The sequence below is a fragment of the Durio zibethinus genome, chromosome 9, assembly GCF_047325235.1.
Source record: "Durio zibethinus cultivar Kanyao isolate XHJ-2024 chromosome 9, ASM4732523v1, whole genome shotgun sequence".
NCBI classification, from domain to species: domain Eukaryota; kingdom Viridiplantae; phylum Streptophyta; class Magnoliopsida; order Malvales; family Malvaceae; genus Durio; species Durio zibethinus.
Window position 1 is genome coordinate 23954484 of NC_143170.1, and position 22742 is coordinate 23977225.

Genomic DNA, 22742 nt, shown 5'->3' on the forward strand with positions numbered 1-22742 from the left:
ATTTAACATTTTAAACAAAGCCAGAGTAAATCAATACAAGTGTTTAATACAATAGAGAACCTTAAACCTTAATTTTCATCGGATCGTTTGACTAGCTGCCAACCTAGATGAAACACTTCCGTTTGGAAACAGAACGGCCGTGGTAGGAACCTTTTTGTCAGTTAAATTGGAAGACTGTGAGACCTCCATTTAGTTTCAAAGTAGCCAAGCCATCGCATTTGCCTAGAAGGGTTTTTAAACGTGAAAATCCCATGTATGCACTTGGGAAACCCCTAAAAAAATCAAAAGATGAACATAACGCATCCTTGATGAATAAAGTTTCGGGGGTTGTACCACCAAAAGAAGCATCACAAGCACCTGCCTCCAGCGGCCGGCAACACTCAAAAACATCCACTTAGATAGCAGGGCTTTATCGAAAATTCTAACAAAAATTACATGACATGCTGTCCATCATATACAGCATGAACCATAACATTATTGCTTCCTTGTAATAACAATATATAAAAATGGGCAATAGAAAGTTCCTGTGAATATGCCAATTACTGACCAGAATCCAGAATATAAACAAGGCTTGGCTTCTTAGATCATTTGGCCAGTTGACCTTTACCTACTTCAATCAACAGAAAAAATCAAGGCGAAGCACAAGCAAAAACACTTGGAAAGATGAATGACATTGTTGCCACTGGTCATCACAAAGAGCAAATTGATTGAGGTGAAAGTGCAACTTCAAACTTCAATGCAGTCTCAGTGCCAATACCTTATAACAACATTGATAGCAAAGTTGGCAGGAATTAAAACTGTTGCAGATGAACTACCATTAGAGTTAATAAATTAAATAAGATTAGAATACAATATCAACCAAAGCAACTAGGTCATGACAGATCAGATAAGGCTTCAGAATCAAAATTCGGTGACCACTTTAATTGGGAAAAAATTTTAAAAAAAAAAAGTGAAGAAAAAGGCAAGAAAGATATGCACCAAAAAACAGGTTTGGGAACCAATTTCTAATGTCTGGGCAACATAGCGCATGATTTCCAACAGTTATAATATCTACAAAGGGGAAACTGATCTGCATCCAGAACAAATTTAAGGAACAAATGGCTTGAAAACCCCAAAAAGATTCTTTTACGATACAGTTGATACAGCGAAAAGTTGGGGGTCGGAGACTATGAACATCAAATAGCTCACTTACCACCCATCCTCTAAGAGCACACAGGTTAGATGACCTCTGGGGGTTAGCCAATGTCCATCCTTGAAGAACTGGAAATGAAATAAATGTAAAATTGGTCAAAAAGAGAAATCCATAATTCTAATATTGCCTCTCCCCCTTGCCACTATCAAGTGTGGGTATGGAAGAAGCAAAATAGGGAAGAAAAAATAGAGGCCTCGCCAAAGAAGCTGAGAAGAAACATAAATAACTTACAAGCTTTCATGGGTCACAAGACTGTGATATTTAAGGATTCCTACTGCCATGAAGATTGTATCCATCCCATCCTCCCTCAGGTTCCTTCCTTTTCAAAATGCCACCTGGCACATGATACATTCTTGGTTGCTCCTCTGCCAGGGCCTGTGAACTGGCAACAGACAGTTGCCTAGATGCAAGTGGTGTTGTCTCGTCTCTTCCTTCAGTGTCTGGGCCTCCAGGCCCAGCATTTAAGTCTAGACCTTGCCTTCCCCATTTCCTACCATTATCAGCACCACTATTATTACAAGCATCTGGAAGGCTAACAACATAGGGCCTTGAGTAATGGGACGGAACAGAACCAGCAGGTCCTAACAATTGCGAATGTACTGGGGGGAAACAAAGCCTTCCACCAGGAGATGAATCAGCATAATTTGTTGAACCACCAGAAAAGCTTGTTGAAGGAAGAGGAAATGTTGTTCCAAAGGGGAACAAAGGATATTGGAAAGGAGTCGAAGGGAAGGGCCCTGCTGGTGAAGATGACAATACAGGTCCCCTATAGACATCAGGATTAAAAGGAGTGGCACCAGTAGGGGGGCCCAACACCCTTTGTGGCCCACCAGTTGCAACAATTGGAAAAGGCTGTTCTCTATCAGGCAAGATTGATGGAATTGTGACTGCCGAGTATGTATTCCCTGTAGGAAACCATGATGAGAAATTTGCCATCTCCGTATTGTTTATCCACAGGCTGGAAACCGGTGGCTGAGATGGCACGTTGCTGTTTCTATTATGCTGGCTAAATAGTAATGGTTCAGCACTTACCTCATCAACAGCAGGTCCATTGTTCAAATCAAAGTCCCTGCGGACATTTGACTCACCATTAAGAATTCCACCTGATGAAGATGATTTCATAGGCCGCATAACATCTAGTCTACGACTACTGCTAGCTGAGTGATTACCCAAATCAGCAGGCTCATCGACTCTATTCAAATCAAGATCAAGTCCCCCAGAGGAGCGAACAGATGCAGAACCCACCAACCCACATGTTAAATCACGATTACTAGTAAGGTCTGGTGCAGAGTCTGTGCCCTGAGCAGAGCTTCGGGAAGCTAGATCCTCAATGACTCTCTCATCAGCTACATTCAAATCAATTTCCAATGGAGGACGGCTTTGTTTGCCAGTAGTAGCATCAGCGATGGAAGAGTTACTTGTACCCACAGGCATATCCGGAGTCTTTCTGGGTTCAGTTGGCCGAAACGCACTAGTGGCTGCCGATCCCTTCCAACCAAGTGCCCCTTTAGTCCTCAGAAGGTCGTCCGGGGGAATAAAGGGCCCTTTTGCAGCAGCAGCAACAGTAATCAAAGCAGGAAGGCTACTAGACACAGAAGAAATAATTAATTGGACAGGAGCCGAACATCCAGGTGCCGTCAAGTTATTCGGTTCCCCAAATTTCCCCTCATCTGCATTAAAGCCTTCATTCAAGTCAAATTCTACTTTTGCATCTGTATCAGCACCACTTGTGGCAGGAGCATCCATGGTGGCTGATGTCCTTTCTTCAGCTTCATCTGCTTCAGCACCAGTCAACTTAGATCCCCTTGGCTTCATAGGTTGTTCTGTTTCCATTACTGTGGATGATGCCTTACAAGGAGATGGTCCAACACGCGGTTCATGACCCTCACTACCTTCTAAATTCTCCTCCACGTGTTCACCTTTCTGGACATTGACAGCTGAACCAACAATAGATACAATTAATTACAAATTTTAATGATCAATAAATACTAAATGCCAAAAAAAAGAGAGCTAACATAATAATTACTTTCACATATAATTGACATATATAAGAGGAGAAGCATTACTTTGGCATTCAGGTTTTTTCTTCTCATCGTGACTGACATGACTACATGCATCAGTCTCAACATCCTTCTCATTCTTCACTTCATCAACATTTTCCAAAACTGTATCTTTAACAGAACCAGGAGGCAATGCTTCTTTATCTGTTCCTTTGGAAGAATGTCCAATAACAGCTGGTGACTTCTGGTGAGTCTGCGAACTTCTTTCCAAACCTTCAACAACATTTTTCTTGTTCTCAACATCAACTTCAATAGAAGGTACAGATGAAGATCCTTCAACCACTTTCTCAACTTCTACAACTGGATCGATGACCTTATCTTCATTTACCAAAGAACTGCCCCCTTTTACTGTAGTAACCAAACTGCCATCATCATCTGTTCCGCCAGCCTTTCTCTCCAGATGCTCTTTGGAATCTCCAGTATCAGTAGTATTCTCCACAGTGCTTGCAGAGGGCAAATTGACTAAAGCAGCTGTTATACTTTCCTTTAATTTACCATTTTCAAGACATGGGGCCATAGTCTGTGGCAAGCCTATGCTTGATGAAGTTAAATGCTCATTCAGCTCTCCTCCAGATTTTTCTTGAGAGGAACCAGTCTTGCTGTCTGCATTCTTAGCCCATGAAATACCAGCAACAACAGCCTGCTTCAGATGCTCATCATCTGCACTCTCAACAGACTGATTTCGATCTTGAACAACCTCATCCCCAGCAGAAGGCTTTAGTTTTGTATCATTGCCTGTGGAAGGGTGCTCAACAACAGGGGTATTTCTTTGAGGGCAATCAATCGGCGAAGCCACATCTGACTTAGAAATCTCTCCAGTAGCCACACTAGCAAGTAAATTCATTCCAGCATCATCACCAATCGGCATGCATGCATTTGCTTCAGAGTACTTGACACAACTATCAATTAGAGCATTTATGGAGCTGAAAGAAGCCTCCTGCACTTTCCCCGATTTAAGTTCATTTCCAGAAGATGGGGAAGCAGTTTTCGTAACTTCTGTTGTTTTCCTAGCATCTTCTCTAGTTCTACAGTTTTCTTCATCTGGAACAGCTGCAGGTGAACCATCTCCCTCGTCAGACCCAGTCAGCACAACCTTGAAGTCATTAATCTGCCAAGATTCAATATTCACATCCGTTATAACATTTGCCCGGTAAGTATCACTCTTCTCCTTCATGTTATGATCTAATTGTTCATGCTTCTCAGAAACCACAGGAGAAGATGCTCTGCTACTCATGACCGAATGATCTTCAAGAGATCCTCCACTGGCACTTTGTGCTGGGCTTCTACCTCGATTCGGGATCTTTACAATGAACTTATGACTATTACCCTCAGCCGTAGGAGCATCCACAGACTTTTCACAAATTACACCAGACGGTGATATTTTTTCTGAAGCAGGATTTCGGTGCAGAGAAGAATTTTTGCCTGATCCAGTTTCCCTTAGAACTCCCAATGGCCCTGGGAAACCATTAATGGATTTCCGGTGCCGTGTAGAATTACCTGAGATCTTAGTCACTGTTCCAGAACCAGCAGCAGAACTTCTTGCATCCTCCTTTAAAGAAACACCCCCAGTCTTCGCATGATCACTAGAACAAGAAAGACTATTGTTATGGGATTGACTAGAACTACTGCTTTTCTCATCCCTTATGGTTGATTGAGGGTCAGAGGTGCCAACCACAGTAGCATTTCGTGCCTGCACATCTTTTAGGTTTGTACAGGCTGAAGCAGGCGATGTTGCAGCCTTCATAGACCCTGGAGATGCAGAAGCAGATTTGGTTGCAGCTTCTCCTTGGGCAAGCTTGACCGAACCAGTTTTAGATGCAGAAAGTTGTGTTACTGAACTTTTCATGGCAACCTCAGATGATCCGGAGTGCTTGTTTCCACTGTGAGAAACTTCCGAGAGACGAGGCCTTGCAGACCAGGGAACAGCCTGATTTGAACCAGACTTAGCATCCATCTCTGCCTCAACTCGTTTTTTCCACGTATCAACTAAAGTCCTTGCTTTTTTCTGTATTTCTATATTCTTATGACTACGCAAATGATTCACAGACTTGCCAATGTTACACATCTGTAGAGCTGTAAGATTTACAGGTAGCTTATCAAGTGCTCGGAGTAAGGTTAAAAGAAAGTCGTCAACTGATCTATCATCCTTGGAGCCACTACCATCACCAATCTTCCCTTTGTGGACTTCCTGGAGCCATTCATCAAAAACAGGTAACCCTCTGAGCTGAACAAAACGACTAAGACAGTCAACCTTGTCAGTAGCTGCTATCACACCAGCAAGCATTGACCGGCTCACCAAGTCTATTTTCTTCTCATTTCTCTCAGGCAACATTAGCTGAACCAATTTCTCAACTCCTTCAGAATCTTCTAGTCCCCCTTTTTCAGTGATTTTTGCAATCTCAGATTTTAAATTAATTTCTGGTCTACCATGACCAGAATCCCCATCATCCATTTTACTAGTGCGTTCCCGTTTAACAGGTTCAGGGCCTTGATCACCACGCTCCCTTTTCTTTCCCTTACCTTGAGAAGGAAATGAGGAAGCACTGTTCTGTACACTATCTGAACCAGGTTTTAACTGTGATGATGATGTCGGACCATTAATGGGCTTTGGAGAACGGCCACCTGGCTGCACTGTTGCATGCATTTCTAACCGCGTCTTATATAATAGTTGATCTACTTCTTCTTGTCGTTCCTGCAAAAGGATAAGATATCAACTACAAAGTTTCAAATTTAGACTAAATTAGATATCTGCAAGAGCATCTAGAACTCACATTAATATAATCTTGATCAGTTAGCCACCATAAACACTTGTTTGTAATGTCATAAACTCGCCGGCACACAAATGAACAAATCCCTGACGGAAGTTCAACGTCTTTAGGAAGGAATGCAACTTTACACGGATGGAGTAACGATGCAGCAGGAATCTCATCCTTATGAAAGGAATAAAAAATTTCGTTTGGCGCAGCTTCCAACAGGATGCCTTTGCCAAGCTTTACTTCAGCAGGTCGATAAAGCCAATTCACACTCAACTTTAACTTATTTTCTTTACTAGTAGTTAGACAACGAATTATTCCAATGAAAGGTGGAGAATCTTGGGGTGGTTTAAAGAGAGCACAGTCACCAACACTGATCTTGCGTCCATCCTATTGGAAGGAAACAAGGTATGCAATTTTATCAGTGAGAATATATAACCAATTTGTATGAATAAAAACAAAAGCTTGATCAACAACCCAAACTGGAATTAATCAGTTATTTTTAAAAACAATCAACATCTTAGCTTCATAGACTAAGCAACCTAAATGCAGTGGAAATTGTAATTGAAAAGAACAACCCTTGGGCAGCAACTAGCAAATTGTTCAACCAATCAGATTTTGTAGTGATTCCAATAATCAAACTTTATTAGATAAGAAAGATTTCTGAGATGCATATATCCAGAGAAAGATGCATATAAAAACAATTAAGAGCATGGTAGGTAAATCAACTATAATACAATATAAGAGCAACTTAAACATAGATTATTCTCAGGTCACCAGACTTCAATATTAGCAGAAACGAGTTATAGCAATTCATAAATGTTCAAAGCTAGCTATACTCATTTTTTGTCATACGACCACAATTAAGGAAAATTTGACATTTCTCATACTGAAAGTGTGATATATTTATATCACACAGTCTTCTGTAAATCCTTGGATATGTTTAAGGTGCTGCTTCAACAGATATTATCATATACAACTCCATTGAAGATAGCCAATGCATTTCTCAAGACTAATTTTTTGTCATATTATATGCTAGAAATAAGTTACGACTGCTTACATTTCCATACAACTTTACCAGCGAAAATACTGGGCATAACAAAAATCATGCACCTTCTCACTCATATATAAGTAGGTTAAAACATGATTATAATGGGAAGACCCGTATAATTGTTTTATATAATATAACTGACTTTTTGCCTATAATAGAACAGGATGAATTATAATAAACTTGAAGGACTTGCCTTATAGGAAAAAAAACTTAAAAGTCAACAGCAAATAATTAATTAAGAAGCAAATACTGCATTTACTGCAGCCAAGGACATCTATTGGGAGCAATAACACCCTGCAAACTACATATAACACTGCCAGCATATCCTTCAAAATGAAAATTTTGGGGGAGAATAAAAAACTTATTCAGAACAAATTTGTTACTAGCAGCATTTAAGAAAGTAAAACCTGTTGCCTAGGTCAATCCACCACAAGTAACACAAAATGCATTCTTCCTTTCTGATTCCTTCATAATAAAAGTGTATCTACCTCTAGTATGCGTAATAGATCTTTACATGGTAATATTTTCCTATTCCCCATCTCAAACATTGAAACAGAAACAATTTCCTGATGGAGCAAATCACTTCATTCAAGATGTTGAAAATATAGGAAAGATTTCAAAAATTTTGAACAACAATAACACAGGTGACTTCTCTGCCTCCAAAATGATGAAGCAGAAACTATTTCCTTATTCATGTTTCAGGCTCTTCCAAATTAGGAAAATTTTCCAATATTTTGAAAAAAGTAACGCTGGCAATTACTTCTCATCACACTTGTAAGTAGGCAAATTCTCAAAGTTGAGGTGCATTTACACTGATCTGTCTAGAATCCAAATATTTCTAAAATCTCTGAAACACATTCTGCTTTGAATTCCCTTATGCTTGGATGAAGAAAAACACCCCACAGCATGCTAAGCAACTATTCCTCCAAGCCGCAATTAAAAATTTCAGACAAGTCAGCAGAAGCACATTTCATACGTAGAACAGCTTCTAGTGCAGGAAAAACGATATCATTCTTGTAAAATAATTATGCACACAAAACATTCATTTTACAACAAATGTAAATTGACGTAAGGAAACATAAGCTTCCCAATCTTACCCAACTTATTATGTATTACAACAGCTCCCCACACCTGCGACACTACATGAACCACAATCCACAAAATCAAAACAAAAGCTCTTACGCATATACCTCATCAAAACAATCTATCCAAAGTTAAATACCTCCGTACAAATCAATCCAAAATTTAAAAACCCCCAAAAAAATATAGTGCGTTCTCTAAATTTATCTCCAATCGAGCTCAACACATCATCCACAAATTTCAAAACCAAGCCAACAAAATCCAAGAAAATCAGGACTATTTCCACATTTTCCCATCAATCAAGCCACCATCACAAAGTTCCCAAGCAAAATCGAACCTCTTTCTTCTTTTCCCCAAATCAATCTGAAACAACCCATCTCACCAAATCACCTAACAGAACAAAACAACGAACAAACAAAACAAGCAAACAAAAAGAGAAACCTAGAAAATAAAAGAAATTTTGAATCAAATCAAATCAAATAAAAGTAAAAAAAAAAATTTGCTTAAAAAAGTTATACCTTTGAAAACGAATTAATAGTAGATGAAGAAGAAGAAGAGGGAGAAGCACCACCATCACCACTCAGAACCGCCGTTGCACGTGTAGGGACTGTCCACATGTGCCGTGCCTTTTTCCTCTCCTCACCTCCTCCCCGCCCATGCATAGCCTTGCATTTTCCCCTTCGAGTACCATCAATCCGCCCTCCTAATTTCTATCTTCTTTTCCCCCTCGTTAGTTTTCCCTTCTTTCACCAACTCCAAACCCTAGATCCACCCAAAACCCTACCTTTCACCATCTCCTAAAATCTCCCCTTAACCAAACCCTAATTTCCCCAATCACAAATCCAAAACCCGAATTCCCTTCGATCGTGATTCTCCCTTTTACCCGATCTAATTCAATCTCAGATCCATCCACCGCGTTCGATTTCTTGAGCCGCCTTTCGATCTACAGAAGAAAAAAAAAGAAAACTAAAAATTGAAGAGAGAGAAAATCAAGAGAGAAAAATTTGCCCGATTTTTAGAGAGAGAGACAAAACATTTTCCAACAGAGAGAGAGACAGCAAAAGTAAAGGTGTAGTGGGGTACATGGTAGGGCAGAGCGGGCAATGGGGATGGGCAGTTGGGCAGCTCGGGCAAGTTCTTAACAAGGGAAAGATAAAAGCACAAACCTGTGACCGAAACGAAATGACGTGTGTGTGTGGGATTCTCGAACGAGACTGGACTAGATCTGAGATTGTAATTGTTGACTGATACGGCAGGGAAACGTTTGACTTTGATTTTCGCGAAACGTGGCATGGGGATGAAGGTTTTGGGCTTGTAGTATATCGTATTTTTAGGGTTGGGTTTGATAATGCTACCCAGGTTATTAGTTGGGGTGATGTTACGCGAGGGTAAAGTCGTAAATTTACTGGAGGGGTGCAATTTCACATGAGGGCATATGATGGAGATGTTAAGGTTGTCTTGGGTTGTTCCAACACACAATTGGAAAGTAACAAGTGATGTCGAATGGGTTCGGCAAACAAAAACGCTTTTTTGTGTGTGGTTCTTCTTTGCTTGAGCAAGCATTAGGTATTCTGTTCATTTTTTTTCTTTTAAGGAACGTGAAGTTTTGTTGTTTTGTTCTTTGTTTTTTCTTGTTTTAGTAATATTATTTTAAAAACAAAAACAAAAAGTTCTTATTCCAATTTTTGTGGGGGATTTCCAAACTCTTTATGTGTCATTCCCTTTCCAATTTTCCCAATTGTTTTCTTTTTCGGTTCTTCTTTCCATTTTGCTATATAGAATGTAAAAAAAATTTTTAATAAATAAAATTTTCACATGTTAAATACCATTATAATCAACGATAATAGCATCATGAAGGATAGATGAGCATTCCTCAATTTGATGCAAAGTTATTCTTGAACTAAGCACATATTTTGCTAACTTATGTGTAACTTCAATAGTAGAATGTCTCACATAAATAGCTTTAAAATTTCAAAAACCTATCCATAAAATTCATGCACCTTCCACAGGTTTTCAATGATTGATAAATATTTTAATGTTGCCTAATTTAACAGGTTAACAAGTCCAAGAGCATTTCCTTCAAGCATAATTGAGTTAAAACCAATATCTTTAGCAAACTAATAGCCTTAACAATTGCAAAGTCTTCTCCCACTAAAGTATCTCACATTCTTTCCACAATAGTTGAAGAAGCACCAAGAACAAAACCATCATTGTCCCTTATCACCACGTTAATGTCACTCAAGGCTTTTGCTTTATTTAAGGCTCATTAGGTTGAATTAGAAATTGAAATGCAAACTCATTTTTAAGAATCAAACTTGAATTCAAATGCATATAAATTCGCAAATGAAACTTTTAAAATGTTCCTAATGAAAACCTATTAATAACTCAAAGTAACTCATTATTGTAAATGATTCAAACTTGATAAACAAGTAAATAGGTCAACGTGGTTAGTAGATGGGATTGGGTATAAGTCATGTGTATTCGAATTTTTAATAGTAATATTCACATTATAACAAAAATACTTAAATAAATTATCTTAATTTTAAAGGTATTCATCACAATTGGTGATATCATTTTTCATTCATCCACACCAAATGTGATTTTAGATGGTTGTAGAATTTGATAATTCTATGAAATAGATTAATTTTCAATGCTTAAATGAGTTAATTTTACTTAATTCTTAGTAAAATAAAGTTATTTTTACTTCTAATTTACTTAATTTGCCTTTGTGTGAAGAAAATATTGAATCTTAGTAAATCTTGGCAAATATTGATCAATTTTGATCATGCTTGATAGGTTCTTGATACATTTGGGAGAATCTTAATTAGATCTTAAAGAATCTTGAAGTAAAAGTGCAAAATTTGTTTAAGATTGGCTTTGTTGGTTCAAAAATGTGTTGAATTTTAAAGTGAAATAAGTGAAAATTATGTAAAAATCAAGAAAAGGGAAGTTTAGCTATATAAGGACAGATTTGGAATTTTCAAGTTTATCACAAGTCTATGGTATTCTATAGAGGTGCATTTGAATGGGATTATGGATGATGACATGGCAACAAGTCATTTCTCATTTAGGAGAGTTGACTTAGATGCTTATGTGGCATGATGACAAGGTTTAAAATCTTATTTAAATTGAAAAAGTCAAAGTAGCCTAAAAATGACCGAGTCAAAACCAAGAAACCTTCAAGAACTGAACCTTTTAAGAAGACTTTGAGAAATATTTCTAAAAGGCTACTAAGCAGTTCAAATTAAATTAGCAAATTCATTTTATCTCTAAAGAACGCTAGCCGTATCTTTTCTTTTTAAAGTAATTTAATTCATCAAGAAAACTTAATAAGCTAAAATTTTTAAAGTTTTAAGCTACTTGAAGAGAAGTAAAAACAATACCATTTTCTTCTTGTCTTGAAATTTTCAAATCAACAAGTAAACACAAGACATCATCTATTATATTCTTAAAGCCAAGATTTAGTCTAGATTAATTACTTTAAGGAAAACAAGATTCATTTCAAAAAGATCTTTCCCATTCAAGAACCCTATCAAGATCAATTCAAAAAGTTTGCCTAAATAGAAGACCAAGGTTGTCATACCACTCTTAGGGATCTTTATGTATAAATAAGCTAGTCAAGGCACTAAGAAAAGCATAATTGGTGTGATAGCCCATCCAATAACTTTTAAAGGTTTTTTTTTTTTTTTTGGTTCTTTTAAGTTATTTTTAGTTTAAGACTTTGTATGATATACCATTCATTGTTCTTTTAATTTTTTTATTTTGTTTTCTTAAATTTTCAATCCAATTCAATTTTTTTTTCAAGTTAATTTAAATTTCTACAAGTTTAATTTAAGTTTTCAAGCCATTTAAATTCAGTTTTGATCTAATTTAAGTTTAAACTATTTTAATATTCTATTCTTGTGATTTAATTTACTTTAATTGTCTATTTTGATTTAATTCAAGTTCTGTTCATGTAATTTAAGCTTAATTAAGTCCTTTTCTAGTTTAATTTAAGTTTCTTAAGTTAAATTTATTTGGATAAGATTAAGTTTAAGTTTGATTAGGTTTAAGGTTCTTGCATCTTTTAAGTTTAAGTTAACATAAGTTAAATTCTGTTTAATACAATTTAAATTTATTTGCTTTGTTTAAGTTTCGAACATATTAGATTGGGTTTAATTTGTTGTTATTAAAGCTTATCTAATTCAGTTCAAGTTTATATTTGGTTTTAAGTTTCTATTTTAGTTTAATCATTCATATTTGCATGTTAATTAATAAAGCTGTTATTTAATTTTAGTTTTATTGTTATTACATGTTCAAATTTTCATATTTAATTACTGTATTAATATAATTAGTTGATGTTTAAATTAGTTTTTTATTCTTGTATTTTAAATTTTGATTTTCAAGTTGTTAGTTTGTTTAAGTTAATTCTACATAAGTTAATTTTCTATTTTATTTGCTAAATATTTTAATTTAGTTCTTGCATATTAATTTCAATTTATTTAAATATAATTTAGGGTGTTATAATTTCAGTACTTAGTATTAACTCTTTTACAATCTCCATGGGAACAAATTTTACTTTCTATTATATTATTTGTTACGATCTATGCATTTACGATTAGCTAACAAGTTTTTGATGCATTACTAGGGATTGGTTTAGTTTAATGCTAATATTAATGCCAATCATGCCTAATTATAGTTCAAACCATTTTCTTATTTGTTTTTAGTATCTTTATTTTTAATTTTTTGTTATTTTTGTGTTAGAATAGTACGGTCTAACCTTGGAATTGAGGACTCTTAAGGATTATGCCATACCTTAAGTTGGTCATATCCAATCGAGAATTAAAAGACCTAAAATTAAAGCTGGCAACTTTAAAATCAATCTAGTTATCATCCTAATGATCTTAAATTCATTCCAATTTGGAAGGTTGCCCAATGAAGATCCAAATGCACATATTGTCAACTTTTTGAAGATTTATGATACATTCAAGTATGATGGTGTTACAGATGATATCATTTAGATATGACTTTTCCATTCTCACTCTGGGATAAAGCAAAGAATTGGTTGCAACCACTTCTTTCAAACTTTATCACTCATGGGATGAATTAGCTTATAAGTTCTTAACAAAATTCTTTCCATCAATGAAAACAGTTAAAATGAAGAATGACTTAACATTTTTTAAATAGTATGACTTTGAATCTCTTTATGAAGCAAATGATAGATATAAAGACTTGCTTCAGAGATATTCTCACCATAGACTACCAATGTGTGTTCAAGTACACACCTTTTACAATGGTTTGGTTGACTTGACTAGAACCATTGTCGATGCCATAACTAGAGGAGCTCTAATTAGGAAATTTATCGAGGAACCATATGAACTACTAAAAGTAATTGCTTTCAATGAATACCAATGGTAGACTGAAAAATTCAATACTTTATAACAAATGCCATTCAAAATCCTTTTATTTATTATGAAATATATAGAGGGAGCCATGGTAGTGGGAGATGACTTAGTCTTTACAATTCAAGTTAGGAGACTCATCAAAATCTTTTTTGGAATAATAATTAAGGTCCACATCATTTTTTTTTGGAACTAATGTATTCAAATAATTTTGCTTTTCAAGCCTTACTTCAAAAAGAAAAGATATCTTTTGAAAAGATCTTTTACTCTATCATTTAAGATTAAGAAGCATCAATTCAAAACCTTAAGGATCAAGTGGTCAATTGCTAAAGCTATAAAAAATCTCCCTTAAAAGACTTTGCCTAATGACACCAAGTCTATTCTAATAAAAGAAAGTAAAAAGATTTTAAGACAATCACCTCTATAATGAAAGAAAAAAAAGTTGAAAAGCTACATCACCAAGGTTCATTGAAGAAAAAATTATGGTAAAAAATAAAAAACAAGTCCAACAATAAAGATTTTTACCACTTAAGTTCATTGAACAAGAAAGTATGGTTGAAGATTTTATAAGTGAAAATGATATTGAAAAGCATACACTACTCCACTTTATTGAAGAAAAATTGTGGTGAATGAGAAATGTCAAGAAAAAAGAAAAAAAAGTCAAAAAGAAAGAACTTATTATGGAAGTCAAAATCTAAAAGCTTTACAAGCATCATCAAGTAGCATCATTTTTTATTTTAAATTTTCTTTTCTTTATGCATATTTTTAAACTATAAAAAACTAAAATGTGCTTTATTTTAAAATTAACTAATGATTGTGATTTTTCTAAATAGAAACATTTGATTGAAGTTTTTTCTGAAGAGATATATTATGTGCATACATCTATCTTTAGGTCATTCAAACCACCTTGAATGATGAATTATGAGATAGCCAAGCTGATTGACTATAATTCAATGTTACTTGGGAGACAACCTAGGTTTTATTTTTTGTTTTTCATGCTTAGGATTAGTTTTTAATTTTTGGTTTTCATTATGACATGTAATGCTTTGTTTCTATTTTTGTAAGAAAGAAGAACCTGAAGAAGCTAGGAATAAGGAAGCAAAGCCGAAATCTTAAGCAAGGCTAATGTATGGTTTTGGATAATTCCTACTAAGTCAGATTCAGTTTATATATATTAGAAGAGTATCTCTATTTTTTTAGTGCTTGAATGTTTTAGGTTTTACACATAGAGGATAATATGTGACTTAAGTTACAATGAGAGAGACATTGAGTTAATTTTTTTTTTCAAAATTTTTATTTTTGTACTTAATTTTTTTGCTTTGAATCACTATATTGCTTCATTTAGTTGATTTTCTCATTATCTAATGGTAGGAATTAGAAGTGACTTTGATTATATCTTTAAGAAAAGAATGAATGTAGTGAAAACATGAGATGATTTCTTGAATTTATTTCTTTGTGATTGTGATAATTTCACATTTCAAGTACATAGTCTTGATTTAGTCTTGATAATTGATTTGCATGATATTTAGTGAAGGCTTATGTGATGTGCAATTACATTGATCTTTGAAGTTGTGATCTTGTTTTAGAATTTGTTTTATCATCTCTTGAAGCAAAATTTTAGACTACACTTAATTAGATAGGTGATTTAGGCCATCTTTAGATTATTTGAGTCTTTTAAGCTAACATTTATATGTTTATCCTTAATCACCCCTTTTGAGCCTTATATATATATAATTTTTTTTCTTTTACATGAATAAACTAGCCATTTGTTTATATTTTATCTATCTTTTTACCTTACCCTATTTGTGGGATATTCAAATTCCAAATTAAAGAGTTATATTACATTTGGAGGAAAGGCAGAGTTATGAAAAAGAAAAGTGGAAATTTTTATTTGAGAAAAGAAAGCTTAAAACAAATTATATGTTCAAAACATAATTAAAAAAAAAAAAAAACAGAAATGGTGAAAATGTGCAAAAAAAAAAAAAAAGCAAAGGTATTATACACAGATTCTAAATTTGCAATTTGAAAAGAAAAGTTTGAAACAAAGCTTGAAAAAATAGAAAGAAAGAATCAAGTTTGAAGGTGTTATAATTGGAGATGTCAATCTCATTCATACTTAATGGGAAACTTGATTTTTTTATCTTATTGGGGATATGGATTAATATTATATTGTGGGTATGGGGATATCGATGCATATAATTTTAAATTTTTATTAAGTATGGAGATGGAGACGGGTAATATAGCACCCACCCTGTACTCATACCTTACATATATATTTTTTTATATTTAGTAAATAAATTTTATATTAAATAATATAAATTATTATTTTAGATTAATTAGAATTAATATATTTTTATTGAAAAAATATATATTAAATATATTAATGAAAAATTACCCATATACCTTATTAGGAATGATGATGAATATTATATTGTAGGTGTAGGGATATGGATGTGTATAATTTTAAATTTTTATTAGTTATAGAGATGGGGACGGATAATACAATACCCATTTTGTACTCATACCCTACATATATATTTAGTAAATAATTTTTATATTAAATAATATAAATTATTATTTTAGGTTAATTAGAATTAATATATTTTTATTGAAAATATATATTTATAAAAAATTACCTAAATATATAAGAAAAAATAAAAAAAACCTAAAAAAATAAATTTTGGTTTTTTTTTAAAGCTATACGTTTGGGGATACTTATACTTATTAAATACCCATAGGGATGAGGATAAATTTAAAATACCCATTGAGTATAAGTACACTTATAGAAATAATATAAAAATCTAAAGATGGGATGGGAAATGCTCCACCCTCCTTATATTTTACCCATTAACATCCTTAGTTATAATTTCTTAAAAGCTCTCAAACTAAAAAAATCTTAAATAATGCATGTTTAGGGTTTATCAGTTTAAATTTTCTTTTATCATACCTTAACTCTAGTCTTACATTACACACTTAACAAAGAACTATTAATCTTTGGTTTAGTGTGTAAGTCTGCATTAGTGGAAAGAGTATGTAAAAAGCAAACTTATGAAATATATCGATCTTTTTAAATTTTATGTTAAGTTCACATTTGCATAATTTCAACTGAATGTCTTGCATTAATATGAGATAGACTATTCACACACACACAAAAATTGTAACTATAAGGAAGCTTATTCTTGAATGATTCTTAGCTTTAAGCTATGAGTATGATTTTCCTTAAGTTATAATTATTATGCAATTTTTTAATGAATTTATGAGAATCTGATTATTATAAGATTATATGATTAATTCTAGCATTTTTGTTTTGATTTAGTAAAGCTTTCTATTACTTGAAGACAAGTAAAGTTCAAATTTTAAGGTTTGATAACTTTACTCTATGAAATAAAGTTATTTTTAGTGTTTAAATGAGTTAATTTTGCTTAGTTTCTAATAAAATAAAGTTATTTTTACTCTTAATATTTTTAATTTATCTTTATGTAAGAAATCTGAAAAAAAAGATCAAATCTTGATAAATCTTAATCAATCTTGATAGGTTCTTGATACATTAAGAGGAATCTTGATTGGTTCTTAGTAAATTCTTAAAGAATCTTGGAGTGAAAGTGCAAAATTTGTTCAAGATTAGCTTGACCACATTTAATAGGTTTAAGGATGTGTTAAAATTTAAAGTGAAATGAGCAAAATCATGCAAGAATTAAGTGAAAAGAAGTTCGACTATGTAGGGACAAATTTGAAACAAGTTTGGATACAAGTCCAAGGTGTTCTATGTAGATGCATATGCATGGGATTATTGGATGATGACATGACAACAAGTCTTTTCTCATTTGCTAAAAAATTTGACTTAATACTTATGTGGTATGATAACATGGCTTAGAGGTTATAAATCTGATTTAAATTGAAAAGTCAAAGTAACCTAAAGTTGACTTAATCAAAAAAGGAATTCCTGTTTAGAATAGGAGTTGCATGAGAGATAAAAGGATGCATAAGTGCTATTTACAAGAGGTGACACGACTTATTCTCTTCAAGCAAAGTTCATGATAAAGTTCAAAACTAACAAACCTTCAAGAATTGGACCTTCCAAGAAAACTTTAAGAAATATTTCTATAAAGCTGGTAAGGTGTTCAAATTAAATCAACAAATTCCTCTCTTCTCTAAAGAACCTTAACTGCACATTCTCTTTCAATTTTAAGTGATTTAATTCATTAAGAAGACTTAACTAGCTAAATTTTTTGGAGTTTTAAACTTCTTAAAGAGAAGTAAAAACAATAACATATTCTCATTGTCTTAAAGAGTTCAAATGGTCAAGTAAACACAAGATAACATCTATTATATTTTTGAAATGAAAATTTAGTATAGAGATTTAGTCTAGATTAATTCTTTTAAAAAGATTCACTCTTACCAAAGCAAGATTCTTTTCAAGAACATCTATTCCATTCAAAAACCCTATAAAGATCGATTTAGAAAGTTTGCCCCAATAGAAGACCAAGGTAGCTACATCTTTCTTATGGGTCTTTATATATAAATAGGCTTGTCTAGGTGTTAGGAAAATTATGTTTGAGATGACAGCCCATTCTATAGCTTTTTAGGGTTTTCTTTTATTGTTTATTTGTTCTTTTTAGTTTATGGTGTGGGGTAACATACCAACTATTGTTCTTTTAAACTTTTTTACTTTGTTTTCTTAAGTTTTCAATACAATTCATTTTCTTTCATGTTAATTAAAATTTATGCAAGTTTAATTTAAGTTTTTAAGTAAATTAAATTAAAATTTGATTCAATTTAAGTTTAAGCTCTTTTAATTTTCTATTATTATGATTTAATTTACTTTAATTTGCTGTTTTGATTCAATTCAAGTTATGGTCATACAATTTAAGCTTAATTAAGTTATATTCTAGTTTAATTTAAATTTCTTGAGTTAAATTAAGTTGTATAAGATTAAGTTTTAATTTCATTAGGTTTAAGGCTCTTGCACGTTTCAAGTTTAAACATAAGTTAAATTCTATTTAATGCAATTTAAGTTTATTTGCTTTATTTAAGTTTCAAACATGTTAGATTAGGTTTAATTTGTTGTTCTTAAAGTTCATCTAATTTCATTTAAGCTTATATTCAATTTCAAGTTTCTATTTTAGTTTAATCATTCATATTTGTACGTTAATTGATTAGATTGCTAGTTAGTTTTAATTTTTTTGTTATTACATATTTAAGTTTCCTTTTTCAATTGCTATTTTAAGTCAATTAGTTGCTTTATAAATTAATTTTGATCAAATTATGCTTTCAATCCTAGTACTTAAATCAAAATACGGATTTAATCCCTTTACAATAATTTCAATATTAACACTAATTGTACTTTTTGAAATTTGAAATTTCTATCCAATCCTTGACAGTGTCTAAATTCTTTCATTAAGTCCGTTAATGTGGACATTAACCCAATGACATGGCATTATCTTAATGATAGGGCAGGCTTCATCATGCATTTTTGGAGAATATGATGACGTGAACTTTTTAAATCTATATGGATCACCAAATGATAGCATTTTTTTTAGCTTTTTTCATTTTGTTTTCTTTTCAAATTTTCAATTTTTTTTCTCTTTTTGAGCCTCATTCTCTTCCTACCCTTTTGAACATTCAAGAACAACCCATTCCTCACCATTGTTGAACTTTAAAATCAAGCATGGAACCTCCATCTTTTGCTGCCTTCGATGTATAAAACAACCCAAAAGTTATTTGAAAATTCCTCTCAACCTCCCCTATTGTTTTATTAGATTAGATTTGTCAAAAACAACCTCAAAATGTCTAGATCTAAAGCCAAAGGTTACTGTTCTTCCATCCAAAATACCTTATTTTGTTTCTAAATAATCTGAATTTTTACTATGTTTATCTCCCACCATGTTCCATTTTACCGATCTATTTTTTGTTATAGCCTTTTTTTTTTTTTTTTTTTTTGGTTATTGTTCTTAGTTTTTTAGGTTTTGAATACGGATGGTAAAGATTGGTTAGAGGAGTTAAAATGGAATAGATTGGTTGGAATGGTGGTGGAGATTGGTTGGAATGGTGGTGGAGATTGGTTGGACTTGGTTCAGTTACATCTATTTAGCTTTGTTTTGTTTTACTTTCACTTCAAGTGTTAATGTCCATGTAATTTTTTTTTCTTTAGGTCTTGATATGTAAATCAATTATGTTAAAAATAGAGATTGATAAAGGTTTATGCAAGTTTTTGATAAATGATTTAGCTTTAGATTTTATTCATTCCAAATTGAACAAAGATGTAAGTATTTTGCTATTCATTGCATAGTGATAAAATTCCTTTTTTGTTGTTAAAAATTACATTATTTGGGTGGCAACAACAACATTCTTTTTTATTTACTCAAAAACCTTTGAAGAACTTGCTAAGCTAAAGTGTTTTCTTGTAGAAAACCAAAATGGTTGCCAATTTGTTCATATTCGATTGCCATGGTGGTACTTTTATTTTATTTGCTTTTGTTTTAGAAAGATAAAGATATTAATGAAATATAAGGTTTGGATTGTGAGTTAATTTAATGTTTTATTTGAATAAAATATTTTAATTTTGTATTAAATTTGTATTTAATATAATATTATAAAAATTATAATTAAAATGAAAAAAAGGACCAATTATAAACGTGCTCTATAATTGGTGATACTGAATTTTTTAATCCACATCATTAAAAATCAATAAAAAAATCAATGAAAATAAAACCACACCATTAAGTCACTCTGTCTGTTTTGGTCAAATGTCAACGAACATGTTATCAACATTAATAGAAAAATTTAAACACCGTTTATGATTGGATGAAAATTCAAAAATGTAAAAAATAGAGATACTTGCCATATTATAATTAATATAGAGGGATTGAATTCACATTTTAACTAAAGTACAAGGATTAAAAGCAGAGTTTGACCATGAATTTTCTTTTCTTGTATTTTAAATGTAGGTTTTTTGGTTGTTAGTTTGTTTAAATTAATTTTTACATAAGTCAATTTTATATTTTAATTAGTTAAATATTTTAATTTGATTTTTACTTATTAATTTTGATTTGTCAAAATATAATATATAGTGTTATAATTCGAAACTTAATATTAACTTTTTTATAATTTTTATAGAATGAACTTTACTTTTTGCTATATTACTTGTTATGATTTATACACTTAGGTGGCGTTTGGTTTGGAAAAATCTACAAATTTTTTTTTTAGAATCTTATTGGTGGGTATTTGATTCTAATGTTTTGTTCAGAGTAATCTGATTATGAAGAAAAGTGAAAGATTCCTAAGAGTACCTAAAGTTTTAAAATCAGAAACTCACCTCTCCTTGTGGTATTTTAGGATTCCGATAAAGAAAGTAATGTTATTTTCAAATTTGATTTGAATAAAAAATTGTGAACTAGTCGTTATCTTTTTGAAAAGCATATCTGAAAGTGACACGAGTTGAACTTTCAACCTTATAGTTAGTAGCCATATGTTCTAACCAATTGAGCTACTTTTTTTTTATATATATTTTATCTCTTAAATCTTATAAGTAATAAAAGAGATTATTTAAGGCATTTTTTGTCCATAAACAACGCACGCCTTAAATAATCATCTTCAAAATAATTAAAGCACTAAAAAAAAAGGTCAAACCTATGACTTTATGATTAATAATCATATACTTTAACCAACTAAGCTACTCCAATTTTTTTATTTTTAATTTCTTAAATCTTATAAGTAATTAAAAGAATTATTTAAGGCATTTTTTGGTCAAAAATGCTTTAAATAATATCTTTTAAAAAATTAAAGGAGATTATTTAAGGTGTTTTTGGATTAATAATGCCTTAAATAAATCTCTTAAATAATCATCTGATATATTTTAAAAAGGATTATTTAAAGTATTTTTAGACAAAAAATGCATTAAAATAATCCCTTTATTTTTTAAAAATGAATTGTTTAAGGTTTTTTTTTGTCTAAAAATACTTTAAATAATACCTTTTAATTTAAAAAATATGAAAGGATTATTTAATGGGTTTTTTGTCTAAAAACACCTTAACTAATCTTTATTATTTTTTAAAGGTAATTATTGAAGGTAATTTTTATTTAAAAATGCATTAAATAATTCTCTGATACATTTAAAAGGGATTATTTAAGAAATTTTTGAACAAAAAATACCTTCAATAATTATCTTTAAAAAATATTGAAGATTAGTTAAGGTGTTTTTAGATCAAAAACCTCGTAAATAATCCCTTATTAAATTAAAATGTATTATTTAACACATTTTAAATCCAAAAACGTCTTAAATAATCTTTGATATTTTTTTATTGATAATATTTTATAAATAAAAATAGCAATCAAATAAAATATTTATCTTCTTTTACGATTAAAGGCATCATTAGTTGTTTGGGTATTTATTAGTAATAAAAGCTAATAAAAAATTATTATCATATATGTCAAAGAGATTGTGATAATTATTCAAGAATAAATATATGTGAATTCTTACCAATCAAATAAGTGAATCTAAATATGAGATATCTTAAAATTAAAAAAAAATCTTAAATATCATATTTTTCCAAAAATTGTATTTTTTTTTTAAATTTAATATTTCGCGAAACAAATGCCCTTTATGGTTGGCAAACAAAATTTTGTTTTGAAGATAATTTAAAGTTCAGGGAAACAAAAATGTGATAATTTCTTGCAAATTTTGAAGAGTTGACTTGGCAAGATTTGGTGCCGTTGCTTATTGTATATGCTACTGACAAGATTATTTTCAGTTGACATATGGGGGTAATCCCATTTCTAGCGTACCGAAATTGACTTCTTGAATGATTTTGCCATATATAAAAGGAAAAAACCAACCCTATAAATATTATACCAGAATAATTCAAGGTTTGAGAAAAATAGCTTGGAAATCAAACAGGGCAAACTAATTCGTGTACGGAGATTTATAGATAGATTTGATAATTTATATATTTATGTTATAATTATTTGATATTAAATATGTGTAAAATATAAAAATTATTATATTATAATTCATATTAATATATTAAATACGAAATATTTTTTTTTGTTTTGTCAAATTATTACATGACTTTTATCAATTTTAAATTTATTGCTTTTATACTTTTTTCGTGTCATTTAAATGTTATATCTTAAATTATTAAATCTATTCTAACGCAAGCTCTTTGAATGTTTTAGTTGGCAGGGAAGCTGCTCTAGATTTAAAAGACTACTGTTGTTGGTGTTGTT

The 22742-nt window shown here is 31.6% G+C and overlaps 1 protein-coding gene across 1 annotated transcript; it reads right to left on the bottom strand.

Moving 5' to 3' along the window:
• Positions 1-1429: 1429 nt before the first annotated feature.
• LOC111311966 (uncharacterized) lies at positions 1430-9180 on the bottom strand. Its single transcript, XM_022911848.2, is given in 5 exon segments — positions 1430-1483; positions 1486-3129; positions 3259-5944; positions 6024-6395; positions 8655-9180. Coding segments are annotated over 5 exon segments (4866 nt in total). The 5' UTR covers positions 8799-9180; the 3' UTR covers positions 1430-1463.
• Between the last annotated feature and the right edge of the window lie 13562 nt (positions 9181-22742).